The 17844-nt window shown below is 43.4% G+C and overlaps 1 protein-coding gene across 13 annotated transcripts in view; it reads left to right on the plus strand.

The window, feature by feature from the left end:
* lrch1 (leucine-rich repeats and calponin homology (CH) domain containing 1) overlaps positions 1-17844 on the plus strand; it is a 415951-nt gene that overhangs the window by 194765 nt on the left and 203342 nt on the right. For 12 of the 13 annotated variants that reach the window (XR_011341921.1, XR_011341922.1, XR_011341923.1 and 9 more), the window contains 2 exons: positions 4546-4690; positions 13336-13462. Coding sequence is in view for 9 of the 13 variants with exons in the window: in XM_069890274.1 (XP_069746375.1) it covers positions 4546-4690; positions 13336-13462 (272 nt within the window). In the remaining 4 variants the exon portion in view is untranslated. The remainder of the gene's footprint in view (positions 1-4545; positions 4691-13335; positions 13463-17844) is intronic. The other variant, XM_069890277.1, reaches the window with a different exon arrangement.

Consider the following 17844-nt stretch of genomic DNA (forward strand, 5'->3'; position numbering starts at 1 on the left):
AACAATGGTATATAGAAATGAATAAATGTATTCCATTAGAAAAAATAACATATAGTTTAAGAAATAATATTGAAATATTCGAACAAGTATGGGAGCCTTACATTAAATACAATAGCGAAAATCTACCGGGAACAAACATTACCTAAGTTGATGGAAGGAGAAGAGAAGAAAAGAATGGACTCAGTAGAATTTCTGGTGTATTTTTGTTGAATGACAACATTGTCTGACTGGCTTAATGCAACCTAGATTGTATACCTAAAATGGATGAGGGGGGTGGTGGGGGGGTGGCTTGGGAGGAGGGAGGGGGGGGGGAGAAAAAGTCACTGTATATGTGTGAAAAAGAAAAAGTGTATATCATGGCTAACGTGATTTATGGTGTGAAAAATAAAAAATTTTAAAAAAAAAAGAAACATTGCTGGCTTTGGTCTATTTTGTCATGTGCCTCCAAGTACTCTGTAACCTCATCCTTGACAATCGACTCAACATGTTTGCAACTACTGACATCAAGCCAACTGGCCTATAATTTCCTTTCTGCTGCCTCCTTCACATTTTGAATAGTGGGGTGACATTTGGGATTGTCCAGTCTTCCAGACCATCCCAGAATCTAATGATTCCTGAAACATTATTACCAATGCCATTATTACCAATGTCTCATCCAGGGTGGGAACCTCATCCAGCTCTAGCCTTAGGGGCTGTTGAGGGAGCTGGAGCAGGGCGGAATCTTGGACTGAGCGGATGGCACTGAAAAGAGATTGGAAGTGTTCTGACCATCGGTTGAGGATGGAGATCTTGTCGCTGAGGAGGACTTTGCCGTCTGTGCTGCGCAGCGGGCTTTGGACTTGGGGTGAGGTGCCGTACACAGCCTTGAGAGCCTCGTAGAAACCCCTGAAGTCGCCAAAGTGGCAAAGCTTTGCCACTGAAAAGTGGCAAAGCAGCAGGTATGTATGGAATCCCCCCAGAAGTCTGGAAGGCTGGCGGCAAAACTCTGCATGCCAAACTGCATGAGTTTTTCAAGCTTTGTTGGGACCAAGGTAAACTGCCTCAGGATCTTCGTGATGCCACCATCATCACCCTGTACAAAAACAAAGGCGAGAAATCAGACTGCTCAAACTACAGGGGAATCACGTTGCTCTCCATTGCAGGCAAAATCTTCGCTAGGATTCTACTAAATAGAATAATACCTAGTGTCGCCGAGAACATTCTCCCAGAATCACAGTGCGGCTTTCGCGCAAACAGACGAACCACTGACATGGTCTTTGCCCTCAGACAGCTCCAAGAAAAGTGCAGAGAACAAAACAAAGGACTCTACATCACCTTTGCTGACCTCACCAAAGCCTTCGACACCGTGAGCAGGAAAGGGCTTTGGCAAATACTAGAGCGCATCGGATGTCCCCCAAAGTTCCTCAACATGATTATCCAACTGCACGAAAACCAACAAGGTCGGGTCAGATACAGAAATGAGCTCTCTGAACCCTTCTCCATTAACAATGGCGTGAAGCAAGGCTGTGTTCTCGCACCAACCCTCTTTTCAATCTTCTTCAGCATGATGCTGAACCAAGCCATGAAAGACCCCAACAATGAAGACGCTGTTTACATCCGGTACCGCACGGATGGCAGTCTCTTCAATCTGAGGCGCCTGCAAGCTCACACCAAGACACAAGAGAAACTTGTCCGTGAACTACTCTTTGCAGATGATGCCGCTTTAGTTGCCCATTTAGAGCCAGCTCTTCAGCGCTTGACGTCCTGCTTTGCGGAAACTGCCAAAATGTTTGGCCTGGAAGTCAGCCTGAAGAAAACTGAGGTCCTCCATCAGCCAGCTCCCCACCATGACTACCAGCCCCCCCACATCTCCATCGGGCACACAAAACTCAAAACGGTCGACCAGTTTACCTATCTCGGCTGCACCATTTCATCAGATGCAAGGATCAACAATGAGATAGACAACAGACTCGCCAAGGCAAATAGCGCCTTTGGAAGACTACACAAAAGAGTCTGGAAAAACAACCAACTGAAAAACCTCACAAAGATAAGCGTATACAGAGCCGTTGTCATACCCACACTCCTGTTCGGCTCCGAATCATGGGTCCTCTACCGGCACCACCTACGGCTCCTAGAACGCTTCCACCAGCGTTGTCTCCGCTCCATCCTCAACATCCATTGGAGCGCTTACACCCCTAACGTCGAAGTACTCGAGATGGCAGAGGTCGACAGCATCGAGTCCACGCTGCTGAAGATCCAGCTGCGCTGGATGGGTCACGTCTCCAGAATGGAGGACCATCGCCTTCCCAAGATCGTGTTATATGGCGAGCTCTCCACTGGCCACCGTGACAGAGGTGCACCAAAGAAAAGGTACAAGGACTGCCTAAAGAAATCTCTTGGTGCCTGCCACATTGACCACCGCCAGTGGGCTGATAACGCCTCAAACCGTGCATCTTGGCGCCTCACAGTTTGGCGGGCAGCAACCTCCTTTGAAGAAGACCGCAGAGCCCACCTCACTGACAAAAGGCAAAGGAGGAAAAACCCAACACCCAACCCCAACCAACCAATTTTCCCTTGCAACCGCTGCAATCGTGTCTGCCTGTCCCGCATCGGACTTGTCAGCCACAAACGAGCCTGCAGCTGACGTGGACTTTTTACCCCCTCCATAAATCTTCGTCCGCAAAGCCAAGCCAAAGATTACCAATGCCGCCTGAAGGTGCAATCCCTCAGATCTGGGAGACTTATCCACCCTTAGACCATTCAGCTTTCTGAGCACTTTCTCCCTTGAAATACTAACTGCACCCACTTCCCTTCCCTTATATCTTTTGACATCTGACACACTGCTAATGTCTTCCATAGTGAAAACTGATGCAAAATACTCATTTAGTTCCTTTCCCATCTCCTTGTCCCCCATTATTATTTCTCCAGCATCATTTTCTAGTGCTGCTATATCAACTCTCACCTCTCTTTCACTCTTTACAAACAAGAAGCAGCTTTTCGTATCCTCTTTGATAATTTCTTTGAGGCTCGTTTCATACTTCATCTTTTCCCTCCTTATGATTTCTTTTTTAGTTATCTTATGCAAGTTTTTGAAAACTTCCCAATCTTCAATCTTCCCACTAATGTTTGCTTCTTTGTATGACATCTCTTTATGCTTTTATTGGCTTTTACTTCCCTTGTCAGCTACAGTTGTGACAATTTTCTATTTGAATATTTCCTCCTTTTTGGTCTGTATTTATCCTGCACCTTCCTCATTTCTTGCAGAAATTCTATCCATTACTGTCTGCCGTTTTCCCTACCAGTGTCCGCTTCCAATCTTTTTTGGCCATTTCCTCTCTCACACCCCTGTAATTCCCTTTACTCCACTGATATACTGACACATCTAACTTTATTTTCTCCTTGTTAAATCTCAAAATGAACTCGATTGTATTGTGATCACTGCTCTCTAAGCTCTCTATTCACCTCTGCTGCCTTACACAACACCCAATCCAGTACACCCCATCCCATCGAGGGCTCATCAACAAGCTGCTCTAAAAGCCATCACGCAGGCTCTTTACAAAATCTCTCTCTTGAGATCCAGTCCCAACCTGATTTTCCCAATATACTTGCATGTTAAAATTCCCCGTGACCACCACAACATTGCCCTTCTGACATGCCTTTTCTATTTGCTTTGTAATTTATTGTCCACATCCCGGCTATAGGTCTGTATAGAATGGTCTATTTACCCTTTCCATTTCTTAACTCAACCCACAATTACTATCTTCTGATCCTATGTTAACTCTTTCCAATAATTTAATGTTGTACCTTACCTACCCCTCTGCTTACCTGTCCATCCCTTTCGATACACTATATACCCTTGAGCATTCAGCTCCCAATGACATCCATCCTTTAGCCATGACTCTGTGTTGGCCACATCACACCTGCCAATATGTAGCTGGACTACAAGCTCATCCACTTTATTTCTTATGCTACATCCATTTCAATACAAAGCCTTTAAGTCCTTATAATTTGCCTCCCAGTTCTGGAAACAATGCTGCAAAGGATATTTCCCACTTCCAGCAAACCCATCCACTTAAAGTAGGCCTCATATCTGTTGAGGCTTCTGTGTTAATTTCGATGTGCCATGCCAGAGGTCATCTGTTGAACCCTTCTTCCTTGAAGTTTCTCTGGAAGCAGCGTTGCATGGGATTTTGATCATTATTAAGGCAGAATTTAAAATTTCTGGAATTGCTGAGACTCCATTTTATGAAGAAGGATTAATATGCAGGTTGTAACAGTGCCAAAACTGATGAGTTATAGATGCTAGGCATTGGAATGAAAACAGAAATTGCCAGAAATCCTTTGCTGGTCAAACAGCAGCATGGACAGGAGACAGAGTTAATGTATGGATGAGTTTTCATCAAAACTGGACAAAATGAATAGGCTGAAGCTTCTAAAGATTTCCAGAGTAATTGAGGTCAGTGAGTGTCTGGGAGATAGAGAAATTGTGGATTGACGGGTCCAAGCAAATCACAGAAAACATTCTCAAACTTGCTTCTGAATTGTGCTTTTTTACTTCCTTGGCAGATCTGTCAAAGAACAGATTGAGTGAAATTCCTCTGGAGTTGTGCCACTTTTTCTCTTTGGAGATGTTGAACCTGTACCACAACTGCATCAAAGTCATCCCAGATGCTGCCGTTAATCTGCAAGCATTGACTAGTTTGAACCTGAGGTGAGTGTTGAGATCAGATTGTGCTTGGTTCATGAGTTATACAGTCTAGTGCAAGGCTTTCAGCCTATTGTGTCTGTGTCGCTGACTCACCCTGTCTATACCCTCACTAGGTCTGTGGCCTTCCATGCATAGGCAATTCAAGCACTTGTCTTGATGTTTTTCAAAGCTGTAAGACTCTGCCTCCTTCACCACTTCTGGCAATAGGTGCCAGATTCCAACCACCTCCTGTTACCCCCTCAGCACCCTTCTGAACATCTCACCTTCATTTCACCTCTTGCCTTAATTACCCTCACCAGGGAAAATGTTCCATCCCTGTCACAATTTGTCACAACAAGGCAGCATGGTTGGCATAGTCATTATCGCAACGCTGTAACAACAACAATCAGGAACGAGGTTTGAATCCTGCGCTGTCTGTAAGGAGTTTGTATGTTCTCTCCGTGTCTGTGTGGGTTTTCCCTGGGGGCTTCAGTTTCCTTCCATCATTTGAAATGTACAGTGGATGTAGGTTAATCGGGTGTAAATTGGGTGGCGCAAACTCGTGGGCTGAAATGGCCTGTTACCGAGCTACATGTCTAAATTTAAATTTAAAAATTGTTGGGATCCCCCATGCCTCCTCCATTCCAGGGAAAGATATCCCTTGAACCACAATGCTTCAATTTATGCAACGCACTGATGAATTTCCTCTGAACCTTGTCTCACAGTCATACAGCACGGAAACAGGCCCTATCGCCTAATTCCTTGCCAATCATCGTGCCTATCTGACCAGTCCTATTTGCCCATGTCACTCTCATCCCTTCCTACCTGTCCATTAGTATTTTAAACATTGGAGTTTTCTCCACTTCAATCACTTCCTCTCTGATTACACTCACCCATCACCCTCTATGGAAAAAAAACAGACCCTCAGATTTACCTTTAAGTCTTTCTCCTTTCAGTTTAATCTATGCCCTTTGGTTTTGGACTCCTTACTCCTGGGAGATAACCTATGTCTGTGAATCAAAGAACATTACAGCACAGAAACAGGCCCTTCAGCCATTCTAGTCTGTGCTGAAGTATTATTCTGCCCAGTCCCACTGACCTGCCCCCAGCCCATATCGAGGGAGAGGGAGAGGCTCCATACTCCTCCTATCCATGTACATGGTCACATTTTTCTTAAATTTTAAAAATGAGCCCACATTCACCACTTCAGTTGATAGCTCATCCCAAACTCCCACTACTCTGTGTGGAAAAGGATCCCCCAAATGTTCCCCTTACACTTTTCCCATCAAACTTTCACTCTCAACCCATGTCCTCTGGTTTGTATCTCACTTACCCTCAATGGAAAAAAACCTACTTGCATTCTCTGTCTATCGCCCATAATTTTAAGTACTTCTATCAAATCTCTCCTCATTCTTCTACACTCCAGGGAATAAAGTCCCTGTTAACTCAGCTCCTGAACTCTCAGGAACATCCTAGTAAATCTTCTCTGTGCTCACCAATGTCTTATACAACTTTACTATAACATCTCAATTCCTGTACTCAATACTTTGAATTATGAAGGCCAATATGCCAAAAGCTCGCTATACCCCATGTTTATAAATCAGTGCATAGCATCCTTCTTTTGGTGTCACAACTAGATCTGTATGAGGTCCTCCCTGTGTGTCCTTGCTAGTGATTTATAAAGTTGACAATATATTCTGTTTGTACTGATGTAACAAACTTTTAACCTAATTTGTATTTAATAATCAGTTCTGATTGGATGAGGTCAAGAACATGATTGAAGCACATCTCTTTTCCCTTTATCAGTGATCGATAAAACCATGGAACATAAATTTAAGGGCAAAGAATCTAGCAGTGATGTGGGGAAATTTTTTCTTCGCATCCCTGGATCAGAGAATGGTGAGCACCTGGAGGACACAGCCTGAGAGGATGGTGGAAGTACAGTCGCTCACAGAGTTTAAGGTGTCCAGTTAATCAAACAAATTGCCCAGGTACAGAGGGCTACAGGCCAAGTGCTGGAAGATAGGTTTAATAAGGATGGTCAGTGTGGAAGAGATGGGCTGAATGGTCTATTTCCCTGCTGTATGCCTCCAGAATGAATATCTAATCATGCTCCAAAAGGTTCAGCCACCAGGTCCATTCAGGCTTTAACCAGCATATTAAAGGAGCTGATGGAGTTTGTAATTAAGAACCTGCAACCGCGGGAACTGTGCCTGTGCTCAACAGTGGCCACAAGGGGTTGCATATTCCAAGGAAGAAGCGAACCAGCACAGGCACCAGAAACAGGAAGAACACACCCACCCTCTCAACCTTTGAGAAGGAGAAGCAGAGGAGACGATCCTACAGGGAAGTGAGCACAGCAGTGGACCAGTGAAGGGCTCAGTGGCTGAGGGACCCACCTAGGCTGCGGGCTGTTGTGAACTGGTCGGGAGATCCGCATGGGCTGCGGATGCTGGCGGTTGGGGGAGAAGAGGTCAAAGTCAAAGTAAAGGCAAAAAAAAGGGCATTCAAGGAAGTAAATATTAGTGGGAAGATGTTATGACAGAGGAAACATATAGAAAGCAACTAAGAAGTAGTGATAGAGATTGTGGAGGCACTAGTAATGATCTTCCAAGAACCAGTAGATTCTGGCATGGATTCCAAGGACTGGAAAATTGCAAAGGTCACTCTGCTATTTACAAAGGGATGGAGGCAGCAGAAGGGAGATTATTAACATTTTTGTCTAACATCGGTGGTGGGACGTTGACAGAGTGGATGATCAAGGATGAGATTACAGAGAACCTGGAGGAGCATTACAAGATAGGCCCAAGTCAACATGGTTTCCTGAAGGGAAAATCTTGCCTGACAAAGCTACTGCAATTTTTTGAGGAGTTCACATGGATTATACTTTCAAAAGGCCTTTGGCAAGTTGTTGCACATGAGACTACTTCATAGGAAAGTTACTAGCATGAGTAAGAGCTTTGGCTGATCAACAGGAAACAGAGTGGGAATAAAGGGATCCTATTCTGGTTGACTACTGGTTGCCAGTGGTGACCTGCAAGGATCATTGTTGGGGTCACTTCTTTTACATTGTGGAATAAATGGCTTTGTGGCCAAGTTTGCAGATGATACAAAGATAGATGGAGGGGCAGGTAGTGAGGAGGAAGGACAGGATTTCTCTTGTCCTCACCTACCATCCCACCAGCCTCCTTGTCCAACATATCCACCTCTGCCTTTTCCACCACTTACTATGTGATCGCACCGCTAGACACATATTCCCCTCTCCTACCCTCTCCACCTTCTGCAGGGACCGCTCCGTCCGTCCCTTGTCCACTCTTCCCTCCCCACCAATCGTTCCCTTGTCACCTAACCCTGTGACTGCAGAAGGTGCTCCACTTGCACCCACACCCCCTCCCTCATCACCATTCAGAGCCCCAAACAGTCCTTCCAAGTGAAACATCACTTTGTTAATCTGCAGGGGTCATCTACTATATCCAGTATTCCTGCTGTGGTCTCCTCTACATTGGAGAGACTGAGTGCAGGCTGGAAGATCACTTTGTTGAGCACCTTGACTCTGTCTACCGTAATAGCGTGGATCTCCCAGTGACCACCCATTTCAAATCTCTTGCTGACATGTCTGTCCATGGACTCATGCACCACCAGACTGAGACCACTTGTAAATTGGAGGAACTACACTTCATCTTCCAACTGGGCACCTTCCAACCGGATGGCATTAACATTCCGTTCAACCCCACACTGCTTCTTCCCTGTCATCTTTTCCCCCAGGTCGCGCTCATGCTCTCTTTCTCTCTCTCTTCCCTCTGCCTTGTTTCACAGAGCCAAAATTAATTCTCACCTTTCCTTTTATCATATCCAATTAACATATTTTGTTTGTTGCTCTGAACTCCTCCCCTGGTCAGTCTTTATCTCAGTCTTTTTTGAGATGCCTGCTTGCTTTTTGCTTATACCTTGAAGAAGGACTGAGATCCAAAACATCAGTAATATATCTTTACCTCCTGTGGATGGTGTAAGACCGGCTGAGTTCCTCCTGTTTACTGTGTGTTTTTATTTCATAATTAACTTGCCCCATTTGAAATTAAAAAGGATTGTTTACATTTTTAAAATGCAATTCATTTGCATTGGTAAAAAGGAGGACCACTTGAGGATGAGGTCCTCTCGAGGAGGAGGGCCTCTCAAGGAGGAGGACTTCTCAAGGAGGAGGACCACTCGAGCTGGACCCTTTGAGGACAAGAACCACTGGAGGAGGAGGAGGACATTAACTATTTTTCACATATCAAAATTTACATAATAGAAAATTGGAAATCTCAAATCTGTGTTTTAGGTGTGGCATAGATATTGGTACATTCTATCTGGATATGCATGAAATTAAGACCTTTTTGGATAAATTTGGGGGAAATCTTAATGAAAATTATGGGGTGGACTTCCCTCTTGATCCACAATTGTTCCTTTTGGGGAATTTGGTTGGCCTGAATGTTAACTTCCCCAAAAGTAAATCCAAATGTATCCAAATCACTTTGGCAATAGCCAGGAAATATCTAGCGGTAACATGGAAATCTGATTCCCTCTTACATATTGATCATTGGAATATGGAAATGCAAAGTTCCCTGGAGAAAATTACTGAGAATCTTTGAAATTGATATAACATGTTCATAGATATGTGACAGCCTTATTGGAATTACTTAAATTTAATTTTCATCCCTTATTAGTAATTTAATATTTTTATTTTTATTTCTTTTTTGATTGGGTTAAATGTTGATGCCAGCTCTTTCCCCTTTTTCTTTTCCTTCTTCTCCCCCCACTCTCCCCTGTTTCTTTTCCTTTCTCTTAATCTACGGACGGGTTATTTCTAGGCTCAATGTGCATTTTAAGGATATAATTTTTTTTGTATATTTGTATATTCATTGAGTCCTTTTTGTATTTTTCATATATATTATATTCTTTAAAAAATTAAATAAAATAATTTTAAAAAGAGGAGGAGGAAGACCCCTCGAAGACTAGGACTACTCAAGTACGAGGACCACTCGAGCCAGACCCTTTGAGGAGGAGGACTATTTGTGCACTCAATGAAGGGAATCACTTGAGGAGAAGGAAAAGAACAGCCCACGAGTCCGTGTCACCCGCTTTACACCCCATTAACATACACCTCCGATATGTTTTGAACAGTGGGAGGAAACCAGAGACCCCAGGGAGAACCAATGCACACACGGTGAGAACATACAAACTCGTTACCAACAGCACAGGACTTGAACCCTGGTCCCAATTGCTGACGCTGTAAGGCGTTATACTAACTGCTACTCCAACCGTGCCACCAAAACATTTGAAAAGAAAGACCACTAGAGGAGAAAGACCTCTTGAAGAGGAGGACTATCCAAAGAAAAGGACCCCTTGAGGACGAAGGCCACATGAGGAGGAGGACTACTAGAGAATGAGGTCCTCGAGAAGGACCTCTCAAGGAGGACCACTAGAGGAGAACCACTCAATAAGGAGTACTCGAGAAGGAGGATCACTTGAGGAGGAGACCCACTTAAGGAGGACCACTCGAAGAAGGCATAGAGGGCATGTCTGATGATGGGATCACATAATTGTCAGAAATGGTGGAGGATGAAATTGCAGTTTCACTTTCCTGCTCCTTCCCATGCAGACATGCATTGCAGACTGGGTCCACACACAATTTTCTTTTTTTTTTACCCCAGGAAAAAGGGGCAGGCTGTCCGCCCTATCCCATGCCTCTCAATCTTGAAGAGACCTTTATCGTCACCTCTCATCCTTCATCACTCCAAAGAGAAAAGCCTCAGCACTGTTAGCCTTGCCTCTTAACAAGTATTCTCTAGTCTCCTCTGCACCCTCTTCCTATAAAGAGACAACCAGAATTGAACACAATATATCAAGTATGGTCTAACTAGAGTTCTATAGAAGTGCAACGTTACCTCATAGCTCTTGACCTCAATCTCCTACCCTATCAACCTGTGCAGCAAACTTGAGAGATCTATGGATTTTGACCCCAAGGTCCCTCTGTTCTTCCACTCTGTTAAGAATCTTGTCATTAACCATGTACTCCACCCATAATTTCTAACTCTTGCAATGCATCACTTCACACTTATGTCCATCTGCCACTTCTCTGCCAACTCTGCATTCTGTTTATATCATAACCTAAGACAACCTTTGACACTAACCACAACACCTCCAAACTTACCTTTCCTCTTCTTTGTCGAGGTAATTTATATAAATCACAAATATCAGGGGTCCCAGAATAGATTACTGCAGAACTCCACTCATCATTAACCTCCAAGGAAGATAAGCTCCACCTACAACTACCTTCTGCTTTCTGCAGCCAAGCCAATTTTGAATCCACAAAGCTAATGTTCCATGGATCCCATACCTCATGACTTTCTGAATGTCTAACATTAGGGACCTTATCAAATGCCTTACTAAAATCCATATACACCCCCTCTGCTGCCATAGTTACATCAATTTATTTTGAAACTTCTTCAAGAAACTCATGAGATACAACTTGTCTCTCTCAAAGGCATGCTGACTAGCCCTACAGTTGCCATTCTCCAATCCAGTCCTCTAGTCCACTGTGGCCAGGGAGATTGAAAAGATCATTTCCATCATCCCAGCAATCTCTTCCCTTGCTTCTTGTAATCTCTTCTCTTTGGCTTGGCTCGCGGATGAAGATTTATGGAGGGGTAATGTCCACTTCAGCTGCAGGCTCGTTTGTGGCTGACAAGTCCAATGCGGGACAGGCAGACACAGTTGCAGCGGTTGCAAAGGAAAATTGGTTGGTTGGGGTTGGGTGTTGGGTTTTTCCTCCTTTGTCTTTTGTCAGTGAGGTGGGCTTTGCGGTCTTCTTCAAAGGAGGTTGCTGCCCGCCGATCTGTGAGGCGCCAAGATGCACGGTTTGAGGCAATATCAGCCCACTGGCGGTGGTCAATGTGGCAGGCACCAAGAGATTTCTTTAGGCGGTCCTTGTACCTCTTCTTTGGTGCACCTCCGTCTCGGTGACCTTTGCAAGAGTCTTTGGTGATGTACCAAATCTCCTCAAACTCCAAACAAAATATTGCCCTTGGTGCCCTTGGTGTTCCTAGGATAGATTTTCAGAGATATTGACATCCAGTAAAAACCCTCAATGAGGACTCATTTGTTTTCTCCTAGCTTCCCTTTCCTGGAGTCCACAATCAAATTCATAGTTTTTCTAATGTTTAGTGCAAGGTTGTGATGATGAACTAGTTGATCTATCTCACTTCTGTACGGTTCCTCATTGCCGTCTGTGATTCTACTGACAACCACGGTGTCATCAGAAAATTTGGGGTGGGATGGTTTGTGTGGTGGTTAGCGCAACGCTGTTACAGCGCCAGCGATTGGGACCATGGTTCGAATCCCACGCTGTCTGTAAGGAGTTGGTTAGTTCTCTCCATGTGTGCGTGGGTTTTCTCCGGGGGCTCCAGTTTCCTTCCAACATTTGAAATGTACCAGGGGTTGTAGGTCAATTAGGTGGAATTGGGCAACATGGGCTCATGGGCTGAAATGTCTTGTTACCATGCTGTATGTCTAAATTTAAAAAAAAAATTAAATGGCATTTGAACTTGTGAGCAACGTGCCTGTAAATGTAGATGACCAAGTACCTCAGTTTCAGTGTGGGGGATGGTGGTCTGTGGATGGCAGATTTACTCATTCTTCTCATAAGGTGCATCAGGAAGCTCCTTACGTTGAGGTATCTAGGATAGAGATACCCTGTAGATCATGTGTTGGAGATCTTGTTCTTCAAATTCCCTGTCTCTTAGTTGACCAAAGGCTGTGGTGGTGTACCTGAGGTGGTGATGTATTTCATTATTTGTGGCTGTTTTAGCTGAGAGATGTGGGAACTGGTTCACATTTCTTTTATCTGTGTCTGTCAGAGCGCAGTGTGATGCAGCAGAGCCAGCTTTATGAAAGACTCTGGTCTCAATGAATGTTGAGTGTGAAACCCACCCATCCTCTTGTATGTTCCAGCGAATGAACTGATATCTTGGGGTTTGATTACCAAATGCAAGCTTTCTCTGGGACACTGTTGCGCTTCAGGGAAAGGAAAGTCTGCCAACCTGTGTGAGCCACAACTGAAGACCCCAGACCCAACCATGTTGCTCATTCCTCACTGCTCTCTTTTTGTCGTGGCCATTTCTTTAAGGGCCCTCGAAAGATGGGTGGGAAGAGCTGGTCTTGCGGGAGACATCCACGGATATATAAAGCAGCTCTCCTGCCACGAACCCACTTTCCTCCTGCAATCCATTCCCTTGGGAATTCGATGTCAGATCTCCCTGTGAGGAGTTAAGTGAGTGAGGGAAAGTTTGCCACAGATTCAAATTACAGGTTGCAGTGCAGTGAGACCAAACTGTCACGTTGTTTTAATTTTTAAGTTGTTCCACATTTTGTGATGTGTTTATATCTTTGGCTGCAGCTTATGTCAGCCAAAACTATCATGAAATGATTGCAAGCTAACCATTTTAAGAAAGGCAAGATATTTAACACTTGGTTTTATTTTTAAAATTAGTTTTTACAATTTCAGTAGCAAACAATGTTTCCATTCAATGCACATCCATGAATTGGCTGAAGTAATTGCAATTGAAGAGAAAGTTATACCGAAATGTAGTTACTACAATGCATTCATAGGATGTGTTTTTTTTCCCCAGTCGAAATCAACTATCTGCGTTGCCATTGTGCATCTGTGCCCTTCCTCTCAAAGTCTTGGTCATTAGTAACAATAAGTTGGTGTCGCTTCCAGAAGATATTGGACAATTGAAGTGTTTGATGGAACTGGTATGTATTTCTTGATCAGTTTGATCTGTCCAACTATAATATCATTGCTGCCTGACATGCTGAATTTCATCGACTTCTCCTTCTTTGCTCCAATAATTTTAATCCTTTGAGGTTTCTGATAGAGGCCTTCTTTAATATATGATGTACTCCTTTATGATGTCGGCCAAGAGAAAATGTGGAATAATTATTTTAAAAATTAGACATACAGCACAACAGCAAGCCCTTACAGCCCACCACCTGTGCCCCCTAAATACATCAATTAGCTACAATTCCCTTACGTTTTGATGGATGGGAGGAAACCAGAGCAGCCAGAGGAAGCCCACACAGACATTGGGAGAACGTCCTTGCAGGCAGCACTAGATTTGAACCCGGGTCGCTGGTGCTGTAATTGGTGTCAATTGTTTCCAATACTTCAAGCTCTTGATGCATCAACAAAACTCCCTTCTGGATAAATTCAATTATTTTCCTGAAATGTTTGACGATGAGTATCTCATCAGTAAACTCTATCAGTACCAGATCTGGACAGGGCTCTGTTCTTGGCCCCCCTGCTCTACTCAATGGGTAGAACAGCAACAACACCATCCACAACTTTGCTGATAGTAGCACGGTAGTGGGATGTATAAAGGAAGGGGATGAGTCAGCATTGAAAATTTACCTGAATGGTCCACCAACTACAACCTCACACTCAAAGTCTCCAAAACTAAGGAGCTGATTGTTGACTTCAGGAAGGGAAAGTCAGCGGTTTACAATTCATTGATCAGTGGGGTATCAGAGGTGGAGAGGGTGAACAAATTTAAGTTCTTGGGAGTCACTATCTCAGATGTTCATTGCTGGAGCCAACACACCAATGGTATCATGAAGAAAGCACATCAGCAGGTTTGATATGACATCAGAAACCCTGGCAAATTTCTACAGATGTGTGGTGGAAAGTGTGCTATATGGCTACATCACGGTCTGGTATGGAGACACCAACACCCTGAGCATAAAACCCTGCAAATTGTAGTGGACACAGCTCAGGATATCACAGGCAAAACCCTCCACACTATCAAGAATATCGACAGGAAATTCTGCAGTCGGAGAGCAGTAGCAATTATCAAGGATCCACATCACCCAGCACACGCTCTGTTCTTGCTGCCATCTGAAAGAGGTATAGGTGATTCGTACCACCAGGTTCAGAAACAGCTGCTACCCCTTCACCATCAGACTCCTCAACGACAAACTCAATCAGAAATTAAATTAAAGACTCTTACTTGTCCATTTTATTGATTTTCTTTGCTCAACCAGAATAAGATTCCTTTATTCCTACTCTCTGTTTCCTGCCAATCAACCAATGCTCTACCTATGCTGCAACCTTCCTGTAATTCCATGGGCTCTCATCTTGTTATGAAGCCTCATGTGCAGCACCTTGTCAAAGGGTTTAGAATGTCTAAATGTACAACATCCACTGCATGTCCTTTGATTAGCCTGCTTGTGGTTTCCTCAAAGCTTGCAGTTGTAGTAGTAGGGTTTATTTGCTGCTTTAAGAAAAAAAAAGACATTTCCTTAAACCCATGATGTTACATAAAGACAACAACAACTACAAACAGCGTAGGAACAGAAGCACCAAGTCCCGAAGAGGCCGCTGTGAGCGACTGCTGCGCCGCCACCTTGGGCCTTAGCTGCCACTGTATCCCCGCAGAGCAATATGATATCATAAAATAAAATGCCTCTCTTACACAAAACTACTTAAATATATATATTAAAAAAACAGTGCCACAATACATTGATATTCAGAGGTTACAGAAGAGAAAGGTTGAAAAATGTCTTTAGGTGTTAAAATGTCAGCTAGAAACCGTTCACCAGTGCGAAGAGGCCACTGCAGGCTACAACTGTGCCACCTTCAAGGCCTGGTTTCTTGGTGTCTGCGGGACTCTGGATGTACTTTCTCTTAAGGAAACCATGCTGACTTTGGCCTATCTTGTCATGCACCTCCTGTAACTCCACAACCTCATCCTTGACAACTTTCCAACCACCGATGTTTGGCAAACAGGTCTATAATTTCCTTTCTGCTGCCTCCCTCCCTTTTTAAATAGCAAATTTCCAGTTGTTGTGAACCATCTACTGATTCATTACTATTGCCTCCACAATCTCTTTCAGAACCCAAGGCTGCATTCCATCTGGTCTGAGTACTTACCTATCTTTAGATCTTACAACTTCCCAAGGACCTTCTCTCTTGTAATTTTGACTGCACTCACTTCTCTTCAGATTCAGATTTATTGTCAGAGTACTTACCTGAGATTCTCTGTCCTGCGGGTGAAGCAGAATTATTATTTATTGGTAGTGGAGGAGAAAACTGACTCAATGTACACATGTAAACAAATAAACAAACTGACTGCAATACAAAGAGAGAAAAAATCAATACACTGCACAAGTAAGAGTCTTTAAATGGGTCCCAGATTGAGTTTGTCGTTAAGGAGTCTAATGGTGGAGGGGTATCAGCTATTCCTGAACCTGGTGGTGCAAGTCTTATGGCTTTCCTGATGCCAGCAGCGAGAACAGAGCGTGTGCTGGGTGGTGAGGATCATTGATGATTTCTGCTCCTCTCGGATGGCAGCTTTCCCTGTAGATGTACTCAATCATGGGAAGGGTTTTGCCTGTGATGTCCTGGGCTGTGTCCACTACCTTTGCAGAGCTTTACACTCAGGGGTATTGGTGTCCCCATACCAGACTGATATGTAGCCAGTCAGCACACTTTCCACCACACCTCTGTAGAAATTAGCCAGGGTTTCTGATGTCATGCCAAACCTCTGCAAACTCCTGAGGAAGTAGAGGCGCTTTCTTCTCGATGCCATAGGTGGGTTGGGTGCAGGAAAGATCCTCCGAGCTGGTGACTCCAAGAACCTAAATTTGTTCAACCTCCTCCTCTGATCCCTGAATAATTGTTCACATCTGGTGAACAATCAGCTCCTTAGGTTTGGTGACATTGAGACCAAGGGACCCCAAAACCCAACAGCAATAGGCATTCACCAAGACAAGTAGTTACTTAAACAAAAATTGTTTTTAATTATCTTAAAACATGAAAACAGAATCAAACTTTAACTTATCTCTATTAACTTAACTAAACCCAACTAACCCCCTTTTAATTCTAAGGGCACATTTATGTGATGTGAGTGTAAATTTAAGAAAAGTTCTTTGGTTCACAGTTCAATCTCACTTCTCATTCCTTCAAGTTCTCTGGTTGCAGGCAATTCTTATACTGTGCACAGAATTTAACATGTATAAAGTTCACCAGGCTTTGGTGCTCAAAAAAACAGATTTGTTGTTCCAGGATTTCCACAACTGAGGTACCACCATTAGTCTCCTCAATGTCTTGCTGATGAAACTTGCCCCATCAGGGTTCTCCAGATGATAATCTCTTTGTTTCAGGCTACCACAGAGTTCCTTTCTGTTCCTTTTATTCTTGCCATCCACCATTCTGGAGTTTGTTTCAGTTCCAACCAGCTTCTCCTACTTTTTTCAGCTGTCTGTCTGTCTGTCTCTCTCTCTCTCCAACTTACAGAAAACCCATGTGATTCTCACTTGTAAAACCCCTGACCTTCTCCAGCAAACAATAGGAGTTAGTTTTCTTGGTCAAGCTGTTGTCTTTATGTAATCAAAAACCCAGGAGTGACCTTTCTGTGCACTCTGTCAAAACCCTTGCAAAGAGCTTTTAATAGCCAGAGCATCTCCTCCTTGTTGCTTTAATGATGTCATTTCAATTAGCACCTACTTGTGAAATGTTTACAGCATTCTCCATAGTTTCTGTAAATTCACTGAATATGAATTCTTCAATATTTCAAATAAGATCTGTTTAAAGTGTGTATATGTATGTAATCTACTCTAATTTTACAAATTTATCTCCCAAATAGTCCATTACAAAGGTTGTTGATAGAACATCATCCAGCCAAGTTTTCAATCTCCCTCCTGTACTGCATTTCCTGATACCTTTGAATATCTGGTTTTGTTGATATTGAATGCGTGGTTATTATTGGTGCATTATTTGGCCAAGTTTTTAATCTCCATCCTGTATTCTGAGATACCCTTGAATGTCCTGTGCACTGCTAATGTCTTCTACAGTGAAGAATAATGCAAAATACTCATCGAGTTCCTTTGACATCTTCATGTCTCATATTGCAATTTCTCCAGTGTCATTTTTATTGGTTCTATATCTATTTTTGCCTCTTTTTTACTCTCAATATACTTATAAAATGTTTAGTGTCCTTTTTCAGATTATTTACTGGTCTCCTTTCAAAGTTCATCTTTTCCTTCCAGCCAGCATGGGCTCTCAGTTCCATTCTGGATATTTTTGTAAGTTTCCTCGCTTTCTATCTTGCCACTAATTTTTGCTTCCTTAGCTTTTATTT

Source organism: Narcine bancroftii, chromosome 7, assembly GCF_036971445.1.
Source record: "Narcine bancroftii isolate sNarBan1 chromosome 7, sNarBan1.hap1, whole genome shotgun sequence".
In the NCBI taxonomy this organism is placed as follows: Eukaryota; Metazoa; Chordata; class Chondrichthyes; order Torpediniformes; family Narcinidae; genus Narcine; species Narcine bancroftii.